Source organism: Microtus ochrogaster, chromosome 18 (assembly GCF_000317375.1).
Source record: "Microtus ochrogaster isolate Prairie Vole_2 chromosome 18, MicOch1.0, whole genome shotgun sequence".
In the NCBI taxonomy this organism is placed as follows: domain Eukaryota; kingdom Metazoa; phylum Chordata; class Mammalia; order Rodentia; family Cricetidae; genus Microtus; species Microtus ochrogaster.
This window is the reverse complement of record NC_022020.1, coordinates 7,717,121-7,742,744: the sequence shown is the minus strand read 5'-3', so window position 1 is coordinate 7,742,744 and position 25,624 is coordinate 7,717,121. Positions and strand designations below refer to the sequence as shown.

Genomic DNA, 25,624 nt, shown 5'->3' with positions numbered 1-25,624 from the left:
TGTACACATCACCATAGCTACCATGGCTCCTTCATCTCCCCATGTACACATCACCATAGCTACCATGGCTCCTTCATCTCCCCATGCATACATCACCATAGCTACCATGGCTCCTTCATCTCTCCATGTACACATCATCATAGCTACCATGAGGCAGAAGGGAGGTTCCAGTGACTTTTAAGCTAAAGGCATCAGTATATAATCAGCTGATGAGTCTAATAGAGCTTAAAGTAAGTCAAACATTTTGATTTTTCCATTTCTCTTCAGCTGTATATTTATGAAAGCATCAATACACTACTTTTTGTATGATAAGAATTTTTATAGAAGAGTTAGGATGAAAAGTTTAGCTGACATTCACTGCAAATCGTAACTTGCTTTAAACAAAAAATTCATGCCACAGCCACGAGTAATTAGAGGCAGATTATCCACTTTAACTCATGAGTTAGCTTATTTTCTTTTGGCTTTTTCAGCTTTCTGTTTTTGGTGTATGTGTGTTTTTAAAATAGAACCTGTACTTCAGCTTCTTCCAGTTGACTGATTTCTGGTGCTGTAGGTGGTGGTGTGGAGTATTGGGAGCAGGAATAGAAAATGCCTTTTGTTTTTGTTTTGTTTTGTTTTTAATTTTATTGATTTTTATTGAACTCTACATTTTTATCTGCTCTCCCCCTCCCTGCCTCTCCCCTCCCCTTCAACCCTCTCCAAGGTCCCCCTGCTCCCAATTTACTCAGAAGATCTTGTCTTTTTCTACTTCCTATGTAGATTAGATGTATGTAAGTCTCCCTTAGGGTCCTCGTTGTCTAGGTTCTCTGGGATTGTAATTTGTAGGCTGGTTTTCTTTGTTTTACGTTTAAAACCCACTTATGAGTGAGTACATGTGATAATTGTCTTTCTGTGTCTGGGTTACCTCACTCAAAATGATATTTTCTAGCTCCATCCATTTTCCTGCAAAATTTAAGTTGTCATTTTTTTCTGCTGTGTAGTACTCCATTGTTTAAATATTCCACATTTTCCTTATCTATTCTTCGGTCGAGGGGCATTGAGGTTGTTTCCAGATTCTGGCTATGATACATAATGCTGCTATGAACATAGTTAAGCACATGTCCTTGTGGCATGATTGAGCATCCTTTGGATATATACTCAAAAGTGGTATTACTGGGTCTTGAGGAGATTGCTTCCTAATTTTCTGAGAAATCGCCACACTGATATCCAAAGGGGCTGTACCAGCTTGCATTTTCACCAACAATGCAGAAGTGTTCCCTTTATCTCACAATCTCTCCAGCATAAGTTGTCATCAGTGTTTTTGATCTTGGCCATCTTTTTTTTCTTAGTTATAAACTGATTGGCCCATTAGCTCAGGCTTCTAATTAACTGTAATAACTTATATTAGCTCATTATTCTTGTCTATGTTAGCCATGTGGCTCGGCACCTTTTGCGGCGAGGCAGTCACATCTTGCTTGCTCTGTGGCTGGGTCATAACTCCCAAAAGAACTTTCCTCTTCCTTCTTCTGTTCGACTGTACTTCCTGCCTGTTTGTCCCACCTATATTTCCGGCCTGGCTACTGGCCAACTTGGCCATTCTTACAGAAGTAAGACAGAATCTCAGAGTTGTTTTGATTTGCATTTCTCTGATGACTAAGGATTCTGAGGAAGGAAATGCCTTTGAATGGAGATGGTGGGTGTAGGGTGACTGACTAGACTGCCTAGCATTCAGGTGATAACAGAATATATCAACTTATTGTCCTAAGCACAGTGCTGTAAGGCGTTGGGTTCACATAGATTGGTCATGGCACTGGGACAAAGATTCACTGAATCCTTCTGCCTTTAAGTGGGATCAGAAAAGGTAAGCTCCTGAGGTGCTGTAGGAGCCTGGGTAAGACGGGGCGTGAACTGACCCCTTTGAGAAGAAAACCAACACATGCATTAGGGAAACAAGGACAAAGAGGCAGTAACTCAGCTGAGCGAGAAACCTAAGAAGCAAAGCCAGTTTCTAACATCAATTTCAAGTAAATATGCAAAGTTTGAAGCAAATTTCTGAAAATTAATTTTGAACTGATTTGAAATATTGCTTTCCTATTTTTATTAGTTTTAAGTTTTACAAAATTTCTTAATTTATAACCTCCAAAATAATTTTTCCATAATATTCGCTGAGTATAATAGGTATGACTCCATCTTCCAAATAAAATTTTGGTTGTTTGAGTTGATTTTTTTTTTTGAAGACTCAATTATTTCCTGAATTTTGACTATCAAAAATGTATTTGGAAATAAAGTGTTTTACTACATTTTACCTAGTGTTTTAAAAATCCACTAAAAAATAAAAAACTGGTTTGACTTTTTTATTGTTTGGTTTTGAAATTAGTAGCTTAAATTTTTTTAAAAAAATCTTTGTGGATCTAGATCTTATTGTCAAAAATAAATCTGCTCAAATAAGTCATTTTTCCATGATGCTTTAAGAAGACACAATTAAAACAATAGCCTGTGTCCAGATTGTTATTAACTAGGGGAAGCTTTATCTTTCTGCCGTGTTTTCTGTCTAGCTGCTTGGCCAGAAGCAATCTTTGACCCTGTTTTTTTAATGATTGTTCTCCTCAGTCTAGCAAATGCCCCACAAGACCATGAACGTCATGCCTGGTGTGTGATCGGCACTTTGGAATAGATTTAGACTCCAGAGAATTATTCTGTTTCAGATCATGGGTCACCTCTAGGGCATTGTTTTCTGACTTCTCCTGGCTGTGTTGTTCTGTCCCCACCTGACTGAAGCTTGCTCCACTCACGGTACCAACGAAGCTGCTTGGTCCTGGGTTGTTTTGCCATGTTCTTTGGGCAAAATCCTTGGAGTACATTACTGTTTGTGTGTTTCCTTCCCAAAAGTGTATTATAGTTCCCTGAATTCAGAGATCTCGGTTGTTAATGCTTGCCATGTGCCAGGCATTAGACAAAGTACTAGCCAGTCCCCAAGATTACACAATAACGATGCTTCCATTTTTCGTTGGGTTATGTGGACAAGCTTGTCATCGCCAGTAGCTTGTGTTACATTTCATCCACTTTTCCCTCAGGGTTGAATGACTTCATATTAATTCCACTATTATGTGGAAAACGAGACTAACTTAATATGTCTAAATTATTGAGTTTTGGCACAAAGCTATTGGCCCTTTATACTCCTACATGAGTATATATTGTACATAATTTCCATTTGCTTACAAGCAGAATACTTCCCAGTAAAAGGGCTCCTGACCATATATAATTTATAACTAATATGTTTGTTTTTAGAATGGTAATATATATTGCTATAAACATTAAAAACTGTTTTTGTTTTTTGTTTCACCTAGCTGATTTGACCTGGTTTTGTGTAAATTAATACCTAAGTGTGTGTGTGTGTGTGTGTGTGTGTGTGTGTGTTCACATGTGTGTGGGAACACATGTATACAGGTATGTATACATGTGAGTTCATGTGTGTTTGGAGGTTGACACAGTGTCTTCCTCAATTACTCTCCACTGAGGCAGGTACTCATTGAACCCACAGCTCTCTGCTTCAGTTACTTTAGCTGGCGACCTTGTTTCAGGGAAGCCCTGTTTCACCTTCAAAGTTCTAGAATCACATGAGAGCTGCTATTCCTCCCTATGCTGCCATTCAGAACTCCAGTCTTCTCGTTTGCATAGTGAACACTTTACCCAGGGAGCCGTCTTCTTGGCCTGGTTTGAATCTTTATACAGATTTTCTTCAACCTCATCCTTTCCGTCTCTCCACCCTGTTGCTAACTATGGTGTCCTTTATACTATCAATTATTGAGCTTTTGAAACTAGAGATTAGGACTCTTAGAGGTCATTTGTTTGTTTGACTTGAAAGAAATATTAATACGCTTCTAAAGTCCACCTTTAGAGCTGGCCTTCAGTCGGAATCTCGTGTGCCCATGGGTACCCTCGTATTACATCCCCATAATAAAGAACAGCAGAGGCAGTCACTGCTGAGTGCTTGCTCCACGGTAGGCGTATGCTGTGTGCCTCTGCAGTTCTCATTTCACATGTAACTCTAAGATGTAAGCTTTACTCTTTTTCAGTTCACAGTGAAGGTAGCTAAGATTCACAGCCATTAGATGACATCACTCAGCTGAACCATGAAGCCACGAAATAGCGACTGATTGCAGAAAGAACATTCTAGAGTTTCTTTCCAACCAGGATGGCTGCAGATAACTGGGCTGAGTATGTTTTAGCATCATTGTAGAGCATCCCGTTGTCAGGATTCGAACAGCATTTCAGACTGTCCTTTCCTTCCTTAAGACTGGTGAAATAAAGGAAACTGAGGGCTACAACAAGTGGTACTGCAGTTTTACACTCCGAAGCTTCAAACATGGAGTAATGGTGATGAAACGGAAACACAGGAAGCCATGCAGACAAAGTCAAATGCAAAACTACCCTTCATCCTTGAGGCACAGAAACTGAGTATGACACTGAGGCCAAAGGCAAGGGCCTGCAGGTCTGTGGGACTTTAAATTAAGTCCTACTTATAAGACAAGGCCAATGTGGCACTTATTCATTTATCTATCTTAAAAATTTTTAAAATACCATTGTTGTATAATCCAGGATGGTTTTAAATTCCTGTTTATTTATTTTGTTTGTATAGGTGTTATTGAGCTATATGAGTGTGTACCACATGCATGTCTGCTGTCCTGGAAGAGAGAAGAGGGCATCAGATTCCTGAGGGACCCGAGTTACAGATGAGTCACTGTGTGGGTGCTGAGAATTGAATCTGGGTCCTCTGGAAGAGCAGCCAGTGTTCTTAACCATTGTGCCCTTCCTCCAGCCCCTGGCTTTGAACTCTGGCCTCTGAGTAGTGAGATTGTACTGTGTGCCACCATCCTTAACTTTCAGCATTGCTTTTTAAACTAGACCGAGGTGAGGAGCTCTGGGGTAATTCACTGACAGAGTGCTGGCTTAGTGTCCATGTGGCTCTGAGTTCAGGCCCGTGCACTCCAGACAGGCATATGTGCACAAGTAAATAAATCAACAATAAGCGAATAAATAAAGCAGCAATAGGACGATTTCCTTCTCTTGACAAGAAATTGGAAAAAAAGTTCCGTTGTTGATCACTATTTAGTATATGAGTTTTTCAGCTAGAGAGTTAAAGGAGCAGGAAAAGAGGCGGGTTTCTGATTTTAAATTGAGCGTGTTGTGTGTCCTCTATCCTGCAGCAGGGCAGGTACACAGGAAATGCCACTCTGTGAGGCTCAGGTCCAGCAGACTGGCATAACATCAGAGAGGTAATGGCAAAACTCATTCACTCCAAGTGGGCTTCAAATCAAGACTTGGATGAATGGGGTGGGGGGGGGGAGCACCAAAAGTGACAGACTGACAAAGTTGGAAATGAGGTGTAGGTTTGATAGTCTACAAAGATAACTATTTCTTGGTAGGCTTGGTAGTTTACAAAGATTGCAATTCCCACTAAGAAGACTGACAGCATTTTAAGCAAATTTAAGCTCAGGAAAACACGAAAAAGCCAAGAGTATTTGAATATCTAAAATTAGCAACAGAAGCTGGCCCTTGAATTGAAGCTTTGGTAGAGATGACTCTTGACCAGACAGCCCTGTAAACCAGTAGCTTGTGTTAGGGCAGGATTCCCTGCGTCAGAATTCAGGTGTTCGTACCAATTTCTAAAGGCAGGTAGAGAACAGCAGTTGATATATGTGAGCAGGGTAGAGAGGCTCCAGTGTTGGTCACGTAGAAGGTTCTGGACAAAGTTTGCAGAGACCTAATAACTATATTAATTTAATGAGAAGGCTTTCATAAGATCTCAGGTTGAAACTGTTCTTTTAGTATTGAAATAAGATCATAGTTGAAATAGGGTGTTAAAACGACAGAATATTAAGAGAAAATAGATAACTCCTGCAATGAACTGCAGGAGTTTGGAACCTGTTCTACAATGTAAGTCTCGGAGAAGGGTCTGTGATCATTGGGGACCTGAGACCAAGGCAGCAGAAATAGTCCTTCCTTATTTTGCCCTGTTTCCCATCATCTCTGATAGTGTCAAAGCTAGTGTGCGCCACAGGAAGGAGAGCCTGCTTCTAAAATGGGATTTCAGATTTACCTGCCAGAACTATGTTAAAGTGACTGGGAGGGAACAGAGTAAAAAATCATACAAATAAACCACTTCACCTCTATATGTGCGTGCGATTCTCCTGATGTAAAGGACCTTGCCCATTGCATACCTTACCATCCTCCACTCTAGGCAGATACCCAGTAGCCCCTAATAACACCTAATCACCAGATGGTGACCACACTTCCCTAGTTGGCGCAGATACTTCACCGCCAAGTCAGACCTCTTATGTTACATTCAGTGAAGAAATTTTTCTGGGTCACCTGGGAATAGTCACCTTTCTCCTCCTGTGACCTGGATATTTTAAAGGTAATAGCCCAGTTCTCTAAGAGTATATTGTGGGTGATGTGTTGCGCCCCTCCCCTCCCTGCCCAGCCCTCAGGCCCATGTTTATTCTTCTGTCTTTATATTTGCTAAGAACTAGGCTGTTGGCTCTGAAGGTTGTTTCAGGTATCATCCTTTCAGGGACGCAGAGGTCCCTTTCTCTCCTGAGTATCCAGCAGCTACTAATGCTTACCCAGACCACTGCAGAGTGGCGGCTTCTCATTACAGCATTTCTGTCTACCTTTTTTTTTTCTTGTTTCTTGTTTCTTTGTTTTGATTTCTTGCTTAAACATCCATGACCAAGACCTCACAAACTAAATTCCCCCCTGGAAAGGGGAAAAGCCAATTGTTTCTGACCCTTTGATTGCCAGTTGTCAGAAACAGAAATTTACATCACCAGGTGTTGGCAGACATCTGTAATCATAGTGCTTGAAGGCTGAAGAGGAGAATGTTAAGTTTGAATCCAGCTTGAGATGTCCAGGGAGATTCTGTTTCACAACAATTAAAAAGAAAGGAAGGGCGATCTGCAAAAGGGGACATCATACTTAGAGACGTATCTAATAGTCATGGTGGCAACTGAGATTGGTTTCTGTCTTTGAGGGTGACTATGGCCTCACTGGTTTTTTAATGTAATTATTATATTAAAATCAAAGCAATCTACAACTCTAAAAAATAATCTTTTATAAATTCATAATTTTTTAATTTAGTAACATAAATGTAGTCTAAAAGCTAACAGGGCAGAGATCAAGTAGAGGGAAATAGAGTTAATCAAAAAAGGAATTTTTCTACTATACGTTATTAGAGATCTTTAATCATTTTTTTTTTTTACTTACGAGATGTTCTTTTCTGAAAGTCTCTGAATACCTTAACCAGAGTATAGCTGAAAACAAAAATGTCAAAGAGGCACGTTTAAATTGTTCTCAAAATCAATCAAAAATAATGAGGTGCTAGAAAAAAGTTGTATCCTTGATAATTACATCTATCAGTATCAGAAAACAAAAGAGAACAATCAGGAAATGACAATCCCACTCCCAAGCAGCACATTTAAAAAGGCTAATGAAAAAAAAAAGTCTCTTTTAAAAATGGTACTAAATTAGCATTTCAAGTAAATTGACAACCTAAGCGTTGATCAAGGCCAATCTGGGGCCCAAACAATGGAAGTTCTGTTTCTACTTCACCTGCTTTTAAGAGGAATTATCTTCCTTGCCTTTTTTTGTTGTTGTCTTTTATATAAATGGAAGCAGTTGTCCTAAGGGAGGTGACAGTCCTCTGGCACTGTGCAGCATCAGGTCACCCCTCAGGCTTCTGACTTCACTTGGGGTTCTGTTTGGTAGAGTGACTGGAGGGAGGGTATCATGTTGGAAAGCCATTCAGGAGTCTGTTGTGAAGGGTCTCTATTCTCAGACTGAAAGGGGGTTAATGTAACTGTCTAATGTAATGTATTAGACATGGGATTCGTCCTGCTCTTTATAGCCACAGCCTGGGCTGGGAGCAGTGGTTGAAAGCAGGGGAGAATGAAAGGGGCCTAGAAGTAGGGGTGAGTCCCTGGGAATCTCCGCTATGTGGAGCTCTTCAAGGATCAGGCTCACTGTTTAGATCTCTTGCTTAGAGGGTGGTGTGCAGGTGTGCAGTGCTCTCAAACATTGTGAAAAGAATCTCTTGTAATGAGAAGTACTTCACAGGCCATTTAAATCTACTATCCTAAAAGCTGGAAGGTGAAAATGAATTTTCACCATGGTTTTCACTGGACCGTTTTTAGCACACCTCCATTTGAATATCATGGCTTTGTTTTGAGAAATCTGGGGAGTATGCTGAGATGGATGGTGCTGGAGTAGTTAAGGCATGGTACCTTGCTTTATACTTCCCTCTAACTGTAGGTTTAGTGTATATATCTAAGAACATGGCCATGTCGATATAAAGCAGGAGAAAACATTTTAGACACTGCAAGGTGGAGAGAATTAGCTGTGCGGATTATCAGTAGTGACCAGAGCATTTTCTTCAGTGAGAGGAAACTTAGAGCGGTCTTCAGATACGCCAGTTCATTCTGAAGATAGTCAGAAGTGCTGGCATTTTATTACCTTGGCTTTTCTACTGGTTTTATTCTTTATTAGTGGAGGAGGAGAAAAGAGCACCCCGAGTAGATTCCAGCCACACGCCCATCAGTCATCGCGCTCGGAGACAGTTTTCCACATGGTCTGTGCTTTCCTGTGATAACAAGAGAAAAGTCTAGCCATTAAGTTTATGTTTCGTTGTTTTTCAGCAAGGTCACATATCAGGAATGATGCTTGAGGTATGCTAATAAACAATATATAATGTAGGCCATCAGGGAGCAAGAAATATTTTCTAACTAGTTCTAAAGGGAAATACTGTTACAAACGGGATGGCTGTTATTTACACAGCACATGTCGCTCTGTACGTCACCGTCAGAGGATCTAGGGGACAGCTCCATGCAGTAAGTCTTTCTTCTTGATTGTCAGGGTGTTTGATGCCCTGGGTAGCTTTAGATTCAGTGCATTCAGTCCAGTGTATTCTCATGTGCATAGACCTTTGGATTATTTAGACACCTGGATTAGAGACACGCCTGAGTTCCCATGGTTTGCAAGGTATAATGCCCATTGTTGTAGAAGAAAATACTACGTAGATTTTAACAATTAGGAAATTTGACATTTGTAGTATTTATCTCTTTTAATTCCAAGTAAAATTATACTATTTTTATGATTAACTTTATTTTTTTATCCCGTAAACAACTTGAACCCTTCAAAATGAATTATAATTTATAATTCATATTTCCTATTAATACCATGAGTAAAACCTGTGGTATGACTGCATGTGAAAGTTTAATCTCATGGGAATGATTATAACACACATCATGTATGCAGTTTTACAGGTATAATTTTCTCATATTTGAGAGATCTCATAGTTTCTTGTTTCATCATAGTAGTTTTAAGTTTTCAGCGTGGTCTTTAATTGTAAATGGTCTTTAATTGCAAAGAAATGTACAGGATGGTGTATTCTGTACAGCAAACCAACCTTCAATTATCGAGTCCCCCGGATGCACTGAAACTGATAATAAGGACCAGCCCACACTATCTGCTTTACCAGGCCGCCTCATTTGAGTCTGAAGAGATTTTCCTTCTCTTCTCACTTCTGTGTCACGATGGCACCAGGCCCACCTTTCTCCTTCCTCTGAGGCTCAGTTTTGCGTATACCCTAAAGATTATCTTAAACACTCTATCCATCTATTTCATTGGACTGTCATGTTTATTCTGATACAACTTCCTAAAAAGAGAAGTACATATTTAAATGAATTAGAATCTCAAAAGCATTACCTGCCTTTCAGACTTTGGATAAAAAATCATTTTAAAAGAATGATACTCATTATATGTGTGTGAGTATTTTGCCTGCATGTATGTCTGTGCACGATGTTAGTGACAGGTGCCCTAAGGCCAGACGGTGGCCAATCCCTTGGAACTAGAGTGACAGACAGTGGTGACTGTTTATGTGGGTGATGGGAATTGAACCTGGGTCCACTGAAAGAGCAGCAAGTGATCTTAACTGTCAAGCCATATCCCTAGCTCCACTGTCTAAAATGCTATGAACCTCAACTTACTAGTCATTTCACTTCCTCATTTGTGGAAGCAACTACCGCCATGACTTTGGTCAGAATTAAACTGTATCTGATTCTCAAAGACATTGATCTTTGAAATTGAGCCTTTTGTTATAGACATTTTAAAATACTAGTGTCTGTTTTTGAGCTTAAGAGCATTTATATTATTTTATGGTATTATTTCATAATATGGTGTTTTTGTTTCTTATACATAGATCAACCTCTGGTATGGCTGTCAACTCTCAGAGTCTTAATAAGAAACGCATGGTATTTGTGTGAGAAATCCACAGAATTTTAATCAGCCACATAGACAAAACCAATATCTTGGAAAGAGTACTCTGTGGTCAGATATTTGTCTTTAGTTTGTTTTGAGTGGGAGCAGTTAGACATGCATGTCTAAGTCACCCTGTTTATACTTGTTTTCTCAGAAGAAGACGTACCAGTGCATCAAGTGTCAGATGGTTTTCTACAACGAATGGGACATACAGGTTCATGTGGCAAATCACATGATTGGTAAGTGAGTCTCTGCCCCTTATTACTGATCTGTTTTTCTGGTATGCATGTACATCAATCAGCGCCTATGTAATTAAAAGCTTTAAAGATGAATTAATTGTTCTACCATCAATGGCTTACCTAGGAATGATTGATTTTTTTTATTCCTCTTATTAGACCTGGTAAGGCATTAGCATGTTTTATTTTCTGTGAGGGCTAGTTTAGACTTCTGCAGAGGATTATCTATGTTCTGCCAGTCAAAGCACAGGTGATTAACAAATTAAACTTCTAATCATTTTTGCATTATTGAAAACTAACAGGAATGGTTAATGAACTGGATGTTAGCTTTCCATAGAGTTTTAGACAGGTTTTAATTTCAGAAGTTATTATGATAATGGCACTGCTGTGTGTTGCTTAAGCATCTTTGTATCAAAATCCAAAGTGGTGGGTTTTTGTGATGGGGAAACATAAATAATTTAAATTGCCATAAAATAGTTTTATAAGTATGGTTTCAACAGCCTGGAAATAATCATGATCATAAAGATCACGTAAATAATTCAGTAATCATTTTTTAATTCCCCACCAAATTTTCCACAGATCTTTATAAAAGTGGTTAGGGAAAAGATATCTGAAGCTACTCCAGGCCAGTGATTTTAGGGTAGTGCATTTACTAGATAGGCTAGAACTAAAACAACAATATTTTCACCTACTCATATTGTCCCATTATCCATGAATTCCTTAGGGGTTAGTGTCTGTTTTTTAATTTGATAAGCACTTAGTAACAATGCTAAGAATTTTATCAGACAATTAAACTTTATCAAGCACATCTTTTGCTACTAGAAAATGACAATTGCTATTATTTTGTACTATTTTTGTTACTCCTTTGTATTTTTATAACATGAGTGCATGAGTTTTTTTTGTTTGTTTGTTTGTTTGTTTGTTTTTTTTTTTCGAGACAAAGTTTCTCTGTAGCTTTGAAGCCTGTCCTGGAACTAGCTCTTATAGATTAGGCTGGTCTCGAACTCACAGAGATCTGCCTGTCTCTGCCTCCCGAGTGCTGGGATTAGACCGCCCGGCTAACATGTGTTTTTATTTCATAATTTATAAATACATAAATAAGTATATTTTACATATACATAAATAAGTATATTTTAAAGTCCAGTTAACCTTACATTTAGCTAATAAGAAACATTGTAAGATAGGAAGGAAAATTTAACACTTTAGATATAGAATTTATTTCTAGGGGGACTAATTTGTATCATACAGCCAAGGAACAGTGCTTTAAGAATGGAAGCATGTACATTTTAGGGTTACTCTAACCCCAGCACAGGAAAATTGCCATAGCAGAACTTGCAATGTTTTTGTCTAAACTAGAGAAGATAAATTAAGAAACATGTTGGAAAAGTGATTAATAGTTTTTCAATAGCTTTAGCTTTTTTTTAAATGATAAGACTTTATAGATGATTGTTATTGATTTTAAAAAACTAAAATATTAACTGGAAACTGGATCATATACATGACACGGTTTATGCATTGATCATTTGATCTCTTCATTTGCTATGTTTGAGTGTGAAGGCTATTAGTGATTTTTATGCATTAAATTAATATATTCTTTATCATGGCAGAATAGTATTATAAGGCCATCATAAGCCTGCAGAAGATAATCACAGTATGGAAGGGATTCTCAGAATGTTCCTTGCAAATTGCCTCCTGTTCAGAATCCTGAAAAAAGTGCTCTGTGTGAACCTCCAAAATTACATTTTGTTTTCCTCTTAAGAGAAAAGGACAGGAAAAAAAGTAAATGTTCCCTGCCAAATGACAACCGTTCATATTTACCCATCCCGTGTTTCTTCAGTGTTGCTTGGTGGTCATGGGTGATTCTACCCATGGTAGTTTCCTTAGCCTTGGCTTTCAGATCTTCTGGCTGCAGACTGTGTAGTGGATCCTGCTCCTGTCCAGACCCCTTCAGTGTAAAGCTCCTTTCTGGGTTTCTGTTTCATCCACCATGCAGATGAGCACGTAGGATGCATCTCAACCACAGTGTTAATGGCTTTTCCACAAGTGGGGTCTGGCTTGAACGTGGAGCGTTAAGAGATCTTTTCGGCTCTCCAGTTTCCCTGTCTTTTTGTCTGTGCCATCAGTCTGCCCTGCCTCATCTTTTTCTGTTTTTCAGTTGCTTCTCTTCGTATTTGTCTTATGTTCCTCTCATCTTAGTGCTTTCCCTCTCTCTAATAGTGGATTAATATGGCTCTCACCTCCCCTTGGGATCTGAGCATTAACAGTTCACCTTTTATCAGGGAAGCAAATCCCTTTCCCTTACATGAAGGGCCTGATTATTTAATATTCAGGCTATTTTTAATAATACGTGATTCTCTTGCACTCTAAACAAAGTGAAAAGCCTCCACTTAATTGCTCTGTCTGTTGACCAGGCATCCAAGTTCTTAAACCCCTTGCTCCTATCCAGAGAGGAAAAGTGAAACAGGAGGGAGCCACAAGGCCAAGATGCCCCTTTTAGAATCCCAGTGTGATACTTAGTCTTTCAAATGAGGCAGGCAGCATTATTTTGTTGGCTAAAATACCTCCATTGAGGCTAGGTATTTTTAGATTGTGTTTCTGTGTGTATTTTTTATCTAATAAAAAAATAATCTGAACTAGACATTTAGTAGGGGAAGAGGGATTAGGGGTTGTCTGAAAAGCCTCTTACTTGGCTAAGAGGATGGCTAGTATTTCTGCAGATTTCACTTTACAATCAGTCTGGAGGAAGAACCGTGTCTTCTGGTAGAAAACGAGGTCTGCAGATGTCCCCAGTGAACTGTGACTTAATGTTCCCCTGTAGCTAAGCCCTTTGCATCTTTCTGGGGGAGTGCATAGGTTTTTTAGGCAATGTCCAATTGTCCTCTTTCTGAGCGTACTAGTTTCATGCTATTGATGATGGACATTTGCGAAAGGAAATCATTGATGTTTCCACCACATACGTAAGGGAGGCGTCCTTACATGCTGTTTGTCGCTAGGTGTGGACATATAATCTCAATTGCAGAGTAATTATTTCATAAAATGTGCCAGGGACTTGGCATATGCCTATTAAGGAAAAAATAAAATCTTTTCTGTTTACCACATTTTAACATGGTTTTGCTAATATACATATATATGTAATATATATATATATATATATATATATATATAACTAGTATTTACTTAGGGATTTTTTTTCTTTTTTACATACACATTCTCAAAGAGTGAGGGAGAGATTGGGGAAAGGAGTGAACTACCAAATGTTTTAACAGCTTTCTTGGGGGGAAGGCTAATGTCTGTGGTAAATGAGAACTTTTTTGTCCTCCTCTCTTCTTTTCACATAGTCTTTGTTAATTTTTGACCATACATTTAGAATCCCAAAAGAAGCCATTATGCATCATGACTTTTAATGTATATCTACCCTTCTCTTCCTATCGAGTAGTAAAGATTTATTGTTATTTTCCTCTGTGCGATTTCTGGTTACTATTATTTGGTACATATTAACAACGAAGAGACAGACCCGGGAAATCTAAATGTATTTAACCCCATGAAGGGATGGGCTCATATAAAATTACGAGGCTCAGCCATAGCGGATTGAATGTGTAAGTGCTTGGAAGAAGGGCTGCTAGGCCTGGGATGGTGTAAAGAGAGGCCACTGCCAAAAGCTGTTTATGAGGAGCTTAATTTTTTCACTCTGATAATTCTTGACCAATAATTACCAGCCTCTAATTATCTATTTTAGTTAGAAAGAAATTTCGTTCACTATGGAGGTTGGCATTGCAATGAGCACATAAATCCCTAAAGGGATGAATGTGTTCCAAACAGCTACAAACAACTGTCTCATGAAACACAGTGAGCAAAATGTGAGTGGCTGGTGATGGGCAACTGGCAGCATGTTACCGTGAAGGGCCAGTCAGCTCGACAAAGAAGTGACCGAAGGGGAGGTGGGCCATTGTCCTTGGAATGGTTGCTGCCGCTGTGAACTTGGGAGAGAAGTAGTCAGGACATAGTTGTGGCCATGTCCAACCCTCCCTTCAGAGTTCGTGGATAGACTATGAAAGGAGTAACTACAGATCATTTTCCTATGAATTACTTTGAAAGATCTACCTAGAAATAGATTTTCTTTTGTTTCATTTATATTTTCACATTGATAATAAGATTGTATTGTAATAATTACATGTAAGGAGTCATAATACCCATTTTGTGAAACGAATTGAAAAAAAATCAGATGTAATAGTTAGTAGTGCTAGCTAGCATTTTAGGAAAAAATATATTTACATCTTAGAAAAGCTACAGTGGAATTTGGCATCATAAATAATAGCTTGTCTGAAAAGAGCAATGCAAAGATATTGACTTTTTATCCAGGTCTCTAATACTCAGTGTCTTATGGATAAGTATTTTTAAAATTGCGAAGAGACTCAACAGTGTGCTATGTATTCAGGAATATATGTGCCCCATATGACATGGAGCATGCGCTGTGCATGTAGGACTGTATGTGCCCCATACAGCATGGAGCATGTGTTATGCATGCAGGAATATATGTGCCCCATATAGCATGGAGCATGTGTTATGCATGCAGGAATATATGTGCCCTAGATGCCATGGAGCTTCTGCTGTGTTTTGCTAATGCCATGACAAAAAGAATGCATAAATCAGTTTGGAGGAATCAGTGGCATTTTAGTCTGGTATAATAGCAAGTGGTGTTCATATGTCTTGCAATTTAGTTGATGCCCAAGGTGACAAAAGACATTCCTTCCTTCTCTTTTTGTCACTGGATGGACTGCTTTCCGAGTAATCGTTAACGTCTGGTGTAGTGTTCCGTGCCATCACTGAAGCATTTCAACTTGAGAGCTCTTGCTTTAAAAGAGACAAAACCTAAAACACAGGGGTCTAGACTAGCTTCAGATTTTACTTGACTTTGACGGAAATAATTAAATATATCTTGATCTCTTCTAGAAAGTCAAAGAGCTATGCTTTACTTTAAACTCTCTGTCTGCATTGGCACTTGTAAAAACAATAAATAAAGAGGAATTTGTTGTAGTGTCTATAGGTATGAATATATGTGGAATATAAATGTATTTCTGTCTGTGTGCACACACATGTGCACATGAGCACACATACACGTATGTGAGGGAGAGACCACCCATACCATTTTAAGGAAAATCATTGGTATTCTCTAGAGCCATGATTTACATTGACTCTAAAGGAGATTATTGAATTAAAAAAAATCTTCATTTGGTTACTTAAAAGTTCGGAGAATTAAGAAATCAAGCATTTGATGTTGCATATGAGGAAATATTGGCTTCTTTCATCAAGAGCTGGATTAAAAAAGATGAAATCTGGGCAGTTTAATGGCAAGAGAAAGCTACCCTCATGTGGGCAATGCTGGCTTATTTGAAAAGCCCATAAAGGGTTTCTGCATGGGCCATACAAAAGGGGTACTTTCTCTTTAATAGCCATCTGTACAGGAGAGATGAGGAGTGGGCCAGGTCATCTCTCCTCAGCTGTCAGGATATTAACGTAGGTAATGGAGCAAGCTCAGCGTTCTGCTGGGTGTTGTTTTTCATAGATGTTCATCGATTTACACAGATAATTCTATTTATTTCTTAGAGTTGGTCCAAGTGAGCTAGGCAGAATAACAAACACCAAGGCATTTCAGATGACTTTATCTTTGTTTGTAATGTTAACTTTTGTCTAAAAAAAAATGATGTCACACCTACTGTGCAGATGGCTGCATGATCTGTAAACCAGCCAAAACATTTAAACCAATGTGTGATCGGGGGATAGATTAAATAAAGGATAAAATGGAGTGTGGGCCACAAATTCTAATAATCAGATAATTTTAAGTTGTGTGCAATGTTGAGCCGTGGCCACAGTGATAGCTGGGAGAGCTTGCCAGTGACAGCAAGGTGCCGTATAGATCTCAGGATGGAGTCCGTGGCCTGGTAGGCCCCAGTTTGAGACCCACACATTTGCTGTACAGCTGGCTGCTCTGTATGGGGACATCAGATAAAACTTATGTAAAATGAAGTGTTATTGCTTAGTTTGAAATTGTTCAGAGAGGGGATTTGCAGACAGTAAGTGAAAACAGAATTCACGATACCAATGAAGCGGACTGTAAATATGAAGAGGCTTTAATTATCTGCGCAATTTAACAAAAATTCAAGATGTATTCAGAAAGGACATCAACTAGCATAAATACAATATAGCTACACTGTTTGCCAGGAGTGGAGGACTGTGGGAACGCACCGAGCCTTGGCTTTCAACTGCCTTCCTAAAAGCAAGGTCAGTTGAAAAGAAAAGTAGTCTTTGGAATTAGGCAGCATCTTCCCAAGCACCCCGAGTTCTTTGCAGTCCGAGAGATTCATGGTGACAGACTTTGTGTACGGCTTCTGCTTGGTGCTGTTGGAAGACAAATCCTGGTGTATATCCTTATGTGTGTTAGCAGACTTACAAGATTAAAACACCTTAGCAGCTACTGCAGGTTCTGACTTACTAGCCCCAAACAAAGCCTCCTAGACATTCCCTGTGCAATTTGCTGTAGGAAAGAGGGTTTGCCTGAGCCTGAAGACAGACTCACAATTGAGTTTGCTGTCACCTCTTAGGACATGATGCCCTTTACAGGGCCATGGAAGAGCCTCGCTCTCGGGCAGCATGACTGCCAGCCCGGCCTCCTGGGTTCTACAGAGTGCATGGGCAGTGTCACGTGGCTGTGCTTCTGCGTCTCATTTTTTCCTTGCCCTTGACTTCTGTCGTCTATGCCATACGAAGTTTGCAGGACATTTCTGAACGGAGGGCAAGGAAACTCACCAGTAATAAATAAAAAGAGGTCCCTCCACACTGTTGGATTCAAGCACACCCACACAATGGATCCTACACACATGCATGCTGCATGCTGCACAAATGCATGCTGACCTATTTCCACAGAGCCCGTCTCACCCAGCCAGAGAAAAGGTCTCTGACGACCCATTTCTGTAAGTTCGTTCTTAGCTGCGGGGCTGCTGATCGCAGTAAACAAAGGAGGGGAGAGCCAATGTGGAGAGTGGGTATAGAACTTCAGCTGCTCATATTGTTGCATTTGGAGCGCTGACGGGGTTTCGTAGGTCACCTTTAGAATTATGCCTATGACAGCAGTAGCTACCTGCCAAGATTGCAAGGTATCTCACAGCTCTCAGGATGGCGCCTGTGGCCCGGTAGGCCTCAGTTGGAGGGGTACACATTTGCTGTACAGCTGGCTGCACCGTATGGGGCAGCCGTGTGGGCTGTTCAGGAGCTGGAAAGGAGACAAGCATGAAATTTCTTCTAACCCCAACTCTGTTTTTCTGTACTGTTGGCTGCTTCTCAGATCCTTGACAAAAAAACCAATCAGGCACCCTTTAATCCGCCTGTGATTACCACTGGTATAAAAAGAGAAGCATAATGAGGAAAAATGCCTCGTTTTGTTGCCTTCAAAAGCCAACAAATTGGAGTTAACTTGACAGGAAGTGGCTTAATAATTAGATTATTTATTTATTCCTGACACATATCCCCCTGTTACTGGTCTCAGGAGACCCCATAGATGCTACGATTTTCAAGCTGCCATTACTTCGCTGTCTTCTGCGAACAAAGAAGCTACTGTCTATCAGTCAATTAAATGCACTCTTTAAGCAGAGGCTGCAAAGTCCTCAATGGAGAGAGCCCAGGGACACTGTGGCTGATGATTCCTTTCTCTGTACTGTACATCACTCTCTCAACTAAGGTCCCCACAGAGAAGGAACAAAGTCATGCATTAAAATAGCACTTGTTGATTTGTTTGCTAATGAAGAGCTATTGGACTGTTTGTGTATTTCTGGGGCAAAATTGTTGATAAAAGGGCCCACTTGCCAGCCTGCCTCAGTTCCTCTGCCCTGAGTGCTTATTTAAGAGTTATTAACATTAAAATCAACAAACAACAGAATTGGGAGAAAATAATCTCTGCTAAGTTTTCTCGCTCCTTCTATCCAGTTCAGCCTACAAAGGCGGGAAGCAGGCATGCGCCTCGCTCCAGCGGCTCTGCAGCAACACACACACCGTTTCCTCTCAGAGGCAAATGTTCCTTTTCCACGTTTAAAAATGGAAAGACATTAGAATCTCTAAAGGCAGATAACCTGTTAGGTCTCTTTGCATTCCCTTCTCTAGCTATTTCTCTAACTTGAATGTTCCTAGAAATTTTAGAAAAGAGCTGAAAAGGTCACCAAGGTAGGTCAGAGGCCAGAGCAGAACTGTGTCTGTGCGCCTTTGTCTGTTCTGTCTCTCTTCTGTGTCGCTTTATTTACATGTCAGAGGGGCTCTGCTGTCCTCTCTAGACCTGGCCCCAGCACCTTAGCACGCTGCTTCTTTATTCCTGCCCCAGTTTGTTGTGTGTGGTACCCATCTTTGTGCAGCTCTCTGAGCTCCTATCCAGTGTTTTGGTGGTTGGAGCGTACATCTGAGGTTCATCTGGAAAACTGCAGACCTATCTGGGCTGGAAGACTTAAATAATAGCACGACAGCCTTCTGATAAAATATTTAGCCAAAGTTCTGCTACTGAAAGAGATATGTACATTTGGAATTTCTGCGAGGCCTCTGGACTTTGGAGCACACCCTCTCTTTGTTGCTCCAGACTCTGTAAAGAGCAATCAGGGCTTTTACTGCAGTTTTCATGACCCTCTGACAACAAACTGTAATACCTTAGTTCAAGGCATCACCAGATGGCTGTACTGTATCTCCTCTTTCTTTCTACCCTGTTATTCCAATTCATTTGTTAGAAAAAGCTTAGCTACTCGGAGGTGTTCTATAATAGAAAATGAATTTGAAACCCTTTCATTAATTGGTGATTAATATGTTTCAGGATTAGTTTAAGCAGGGCTCTACCTCCTGCCCAGTCAAGTATGTTCTGGTTAATATCCAATTATCTGCACCTTCGCCGTTATTATGTCTTAATATTTCGGATATGATACCAGAAACTTGAGAGTCATGCTAATGAGGAGCATAGAGCAAGAATTAACCAATGACATACTCAATGATCCTTGCTGAAGAGCATCTTCCTCCTTCCCCTCAACACCTCGCTTCAGCCTCCTGTGAGCCCTGACTGAGGACTCAGACCTCTGGCTACAGCAGGCAAGAATTAGAGAAGCAGTCATTCTCACTTTTAAACAATGTGGGTTTGAATTCGCAGTGAGGCTGTTCACCTCAAACCATTGTTTCTGTTCATTTCATGGAGGATAAAATAGGACTCAGTGAACCTATTTATGTTTTCCAAACAGGAAGCGCTGTGTGCTCTTTCTCCTCCCCCTTTAACCAAGCTGCACGTTGTTATGCCTCCAATGGATGTTTAATTCAGACTAATTTGCTATCCCTGTAATATTTCACTAAGGAAACATGCTTCCCCTGCTAATCTTTTCTTCTCTTTCTCCAAGACCCAGTACCGTGCTATATCCCGGCCACACCTCCATTCAGTGTTTTATTTTGTTTGCTTTTTTTTTTCCCAAGTCTACTCACTTTGGAGTGGTCTGACTTTGTCCCAGGAGCAGTGGCTGCTGGGGTTGCTTGTGCCTGGTGCTGCTGAGTAGCACCACTGGGGCTCTGTGTGTTGCCCCTTTGTATGCGGTATTGTAATGAAGCCACATCACTAAATTGCAGTGAAGGGTGATTGTCACAGAGGGAAGCCTACTACACCTTGGGGTCCATTTGTACCAGATTATTCTTTTTATTGTTGTTATTACATCCCATCTTCTTGACTCCCTCACAGCCTGACTTGCTGTTGGACACTGATGCACTGTGCAGGGGAGCTTGAAGAATAAGGCAGACATCCCTTTTCTTCTCTGATGATCATACCAATCACCATTCAGTTTCAGAGCCAGATAGTCCAGGTGGCTCTGTGTTCGTTATGGATAGTGATTGACTCTACTGAGTCCAGTTGTATTGTCATTCCCTTCAGCTTCCTACAAGAGTGGGTGGTGAGGAAAACAGGGCCCAGGTTTCCCTCGTATGCAGATGCCATTACTCTCTAGTGAGTGGATGGCGGTGACCATCCTGATGTGCCCCTCCCCAAAACCCTTTAATAATTCACAGAACTCATCCAATGACATAACTGGTTCAAGACCAATATTTCTTGATCAATATTGTTACAGTACCCCTCAAAACAAAATATCACCCCAGCCTCCTCGTGGCTGAACTTTGTGTCTTTGCTTTTCTCTCAGTTGTCTTTCTCCTTTCTCTACTACATGATTTTACTTCCATTTCATTAGTGTTCCGTGTTGTCCCTAGTTAAGACCCAGCACCGAAGCACATTCCTGATTTATTCCTGCACCGGGTTTGCTGTGAGCCATGCCTATCTTTGGTATATATCCCCCTTTCTAGTAAATGCTGTAAATTGATTTCCCTTATTTTCTGATCCTACCTGTGTTCTACAAACTAATAGGAAGCCAACTCGTGTTGAAGTCAGGGGTCTGTGTGCTACCTGAAGAGCACTATGAAGGACTCTTCAGGTTTGGACTCTGTATAGTTAGGTAGGAATTTTGGGTCTCTGATAATCCCTTTAGTGTCAGAAACATGGTGTCTGTGACTGGTTTTCCCAACTCTTCGTGTGGCTGATACATCTTAGTGCAGCTGTTTTCTTCCTCTGAGTCTGCAGCATTCAAGCCACAAATCGAGACAGAGAACTGACACACCTTCAATTGAACCATCAAGTCTGTTAAAACTGCATGGCCATGACGCCAGTCCCACGCTATCCGACCATACACACTTCCGACTGTGGGCCTAGGAGCATTGATTTTTAGCTGTCATTTCTAGGGCACATAGCGTAGAATTGAAATTTAAACCTTAATCCACTCAGTAATGCAATTAATTTTTAATGTGCAGTAATACTAATTGAAATGGCTTGAATTTAGTAAGTCACCACAAGCCATTTTCCAAAGCGAGTGTCTCCACTGAGGACTAGTGAACAGATATTGTCAGGGTGTTGACTCCGAGTGCCCCTCCGCAGCTCTCTAGGAGAAGGGCTGTTCTTTAAACCACACTATAGCATATGTTTTTAAGAAGAGAGCTATCTTTTGTGTGTGTGTGTGTGTGTGTGTGTGTGTGTGTGTGTGGTAGGGGGGAATCCTGCTTTTCTAGCCATTGTCAACGAGTAAATGTTAATTTTTCAAGGCATAATTTTAGCTAGAAATATTGTAACAGGTTAGCAAAAATAAGCTTAACTTGTTGGAACAGTCATTCACGGTAGCTGCAAATGAAGTCACCCTCCAACCATGTCATAGTCAACACTGAAATCTATAGACACTGTGTCTGTTTAATTTCACTGTGTGATGTGGTTTTTTTTTACTTGTGAGATCATTTTAATTAAAACTTTTAATTAAAAATTTCACAGTCAAAATCAACATTCTGAATGGGCAATCTAATTATATGACTTGGATTTCAGATATTATTTCCAGATTTGATGGACACGGTAATTTGTTGTTTTGTTTTGATATGTTTATATTCTGATGAATTAAAGCTATATCCTACTTCCTTATACTCAAAAACACTAACCCTTACACATTGTTTTTAAAGGGCCTTTTAAATGCCTTTTTTTTTTTCTAGGCACAATAAAGCAAAATTTTTACAGTAAAAACCGAATAGGTTTTCAGTCCTTTCTCCACTAAAAAAAAAGATTTTCTAAGCACATTTATCTGCTAGTAAATGAGGACTTTTAAAAATGCATCAATTCTCCTGATGAATGGGCTTGCAGGGTGTTCAAAACAAGCGCCAGCATCAAGTTCAGAAGGGGAGGGAGGCTCTGTGTGCCATGCTTCTGCATCTCTCAGTGTAGCATCTAACAAGCCAAGAGCACTGTTAAAGAACCTTAGCATCTTTTTAAATGGGATTTTAAGCTATTTTTTTGCAGCACATAAGTAAAAAAAATATTCGAGAACTCAAAGCAGTTGTAGCGTGGTGTATTTTCTAAATAAAGTGTACTCTAACATGATACCAGTGAGTTCAACAGATCTACACCACAGAACATAAATCCGTTCATGGTGCCGGATTAAGAGTTGAGACTGACTCTCATTTTTGTCACGGTAAATCACAAGTGTGTGAGATTGACAGTGAGTGTGAAAATGGAACCATCGCCTACCAAAACGGAGAGCGCTCTCTTCTGATTATTGTAAGCCTCCCAAACATCAGCTGAGCCCTATGGGGAGTGTCTGTGCTTTTTTCCTTTCTCTCCTTTTTTTTTTGTTTTTGTTTTTTTTTCATTTGATAAGGGGAACAAAAGCAGGAAAAGTGAGAGAAAATCAATTGATAATCCATTCAGTCTGGATTAGCCAGTCACACTGTGGAGAGTACACAGAACCAGCCTTTCCAGCAACTGTTTTGGGTGTGTTATTACTCCTGTACACAAATACAGTGTGCTGTAGGGCATCTTCAGGTAATGTTTGATGGTTATTACCTAAATATTAATTGCCCTTTTAATTTGGAATGCACATTAGTTTGTAGGAGTTTTCAGCGATGCTGAGGTCACTCTGCCCTCTTGGAGCAGTAGCTTGGCATTCGCACAGACCCTTCAGCTCTGCCGCATCCTCAGCTTTGAAGGTGGAAAGGAAAGCTGGGGTTGGCTCCGCTTTGGAGGCTGGGTGGCCTGGGTTCGTCTCAGAGCCTATGTGTTCAGCCCTAGTTTCCCTCCTGTTTTATATGCAGCCAGTGGCCACAGAATTCATTCAGACTGCACAGATACACGTATCATCTGTAGGGCATGCCCTCTGATCTCAGTAAGCAGAAACATAGAAACATAAGAATCCTGATGATGGAGAGGAAATCCATGTTGTTTTGTGATTATGTATATCACATAGATGCCTGAATGAAGGTTTTTATTAGAGATACTGGATAAAGGAGATGACTTTATGTATACATGAAACAAATGGTAAAGATGACTAGGTGGGCTTCATATATAGGTGTGTTTAATATGCAATGCTTGATGTATGTTGACCTCGGGTTACAAGAGTAGAAAATCCCATTTTCCAGCTTGTTTCAAATGTAGTAAAAATGCTGCTTCAGTTGCTTTATGCTACTCACATTGGGAAAGGTGCTTATACTGTGATAATTATCATCAAGGAATATTAATGTGTTCAGCATTTGTAACCCAAAAACTCATTATAGCTTAAGCTGTGCATCATCTGTGAAGAGAAACTTTGCCAGAATCGGCTCATCACAGGGGTTGCCTCCTGCTTGCTGTGGAGTGGTCAGAGTACTGCAAGAGGTCACTCGGGCTATTTTTGAAAGCTGAAGTTTTGCAGTTTTTGAATTGCTGCCTTCTGTCTAAAGAGCTCATTGTTTTTGCCTCTGAATGGCCTTCTTAATGAATGCATAGGAGAGCGCAAGAAGGAATAAGATTCAGTCGATGAGCGGTAGCTGTGCCTCCTGATGGCAAACGTAAGAGGGCTGGCATGTGTTTCCATACCAGGATAATTGAAGCGCTTGTGTCTCCTCTCCTGTCACTGGGTGAGGGGGTGCCCTTGGGTTTCAGATAGAAACGCCCCATTGGGGCCCCTTCACAGCCCTCTGGCTGGAAAGTGTGGAAATAAGATTGCGGGGTCAGCAGTGTCCTTAATTAGTCCGTGACAGTCTTCCACATGAACCTGACTGGCCCCTGGATAGGCTTCTCACACACGGAAGACATCTCTGGAATTTATACATGTTTTCATGTGTTTGCTTAAAATTATTTGGAAGAGACACAACTTGAAGGGCAGCAGAGTCTCTGGGCGTTGCCAGCATACTGGCACCTGATCTGATTAAAAGAATACCACTAGTGACCTGAGGTTGTTAGCTTCCTCCATGCCTGCTCTCACCTGTGCTGGACAGCTTGCTGCAAGGGAACTCTGTGCCTGCAATACTTTCACGTGATTAAATCCCATTATTTTCCCCCTACTGATCCATCGCCTGTCATTTCCCATAAGTCACATTGCTCCATGCTCCGTGTTATGGTTTGTACAGGCCAGGCAGGGAGCACGGAGGCTCAGCTCTATCAGGCTGTCTGCTGTGTTTCAGAGGTCAAATTGTGAACCTGGCCTTGCTCCTGGGAGGACTAGAAAAATATGTTTCATAACTTCCCATAGACTTAAGTGAAGAGAAAGGAGGAAAGCCATGAAGCCCATAGGCTGCGTTGAGATGAGCTGGTGGGTGGAAATTCATCAGGCAGGAGAGCTGACTGTGGTTCAGGAGGACTCCTCACCGTGAAGGGTCACTGCCTTGGGTCCAAAACCAGTCCTTGCTGAGGGCTTTGGGGGCTAGGGTAATCATTCAAATAGCCCAGCAGGCACAAACACACAAGCTGATAATCTCCAGGCAAGGTGCTGAAATGGGAACTTACTTACCTGCTACAATCACTTACATGAAGGAATGCTGATAGGGCGAGGAGCGGGAATCCAGTACATCCAGCAGCCGTAGGCTGGTTCCCGTGGAAGCAATTTGTTTTGGTGTTGTTGTTGTTTGGTTTGGAAGGCAATGGAACCTTTATTTTATTCTGCAAAGCGCTAATGCCATATAATAGATGAACGTCTAGGACCGAAACCAGACTCTGGGTAGTTGGGGCTGGAGCACTGACAGTGTAATGCGGAGATACAGTGGTGGCGTCTCTTCTGTGAGGATAGAAACTTAATAATCTTTATGAATTTTGAGTAACTCATAACTCCACTTCCTCACCCAAAGATATATTATGAAAAGATTGCTTCTAAATCCTTCAGACATTCTCTGCACTTATGATTCATGCCATCCTCTTTACCTTGAGGCGTTAGAAATGGATGTGGCTTCATCTCTTCATAAGAGATAAAAATGGATACTTTGGAAGGAGCAAATTGCATTTCCCTGTTTAAGTTCACTATTTGCACATGATGTGGTGGGATCCGAATGTGAAGAATTGCTTTTGACATTATTTCTCTGCCTCCGACGTCCCAGGCCGTTGCATTACTATGCTGAAATGCCCTGGCACGGCAGAAATGCAAGGTGAGACCGGCAAAGACTGTCACACTGCACCCCGAGTCCAGTTGTTTGCTGTAACCCTCCCGTCTTTAATCATCCAAAAGCCTTGGTTTGTCTTTGTGGTGAATTAGTGATTGAATACCAATCAT

At 40.6% G+C, this 25,624-nt stretch overlaps 1 protein-coding gene across 3 annotated transcripts in view; it reads left to right on the top strand.

Annotated features, from left to right (window-relative positions):
- Znf521 (zinc finger protein 521) overlaps nt 1–25,624 on the top strand; it is a 288,933-nt gene that overhangs the window by 149,442 nt on the left and 113,867 nt on the right. For 2 of the 3 annotated variants that reach the window (XM_026783544.1, XM_005355779.2), the window contains one exon: nt 10,448–10,532. In XM_026783544.1, the coding sequence (XP_026639345.1) occupies nt 10,448–10,532 (85 nt within the window). The remainder of the gene's footprint in view (nt 1–10,447; nt 10,533–25,624) is intronic. The other variant, XM_026783543.1, reaches the window with a different exon arrangement.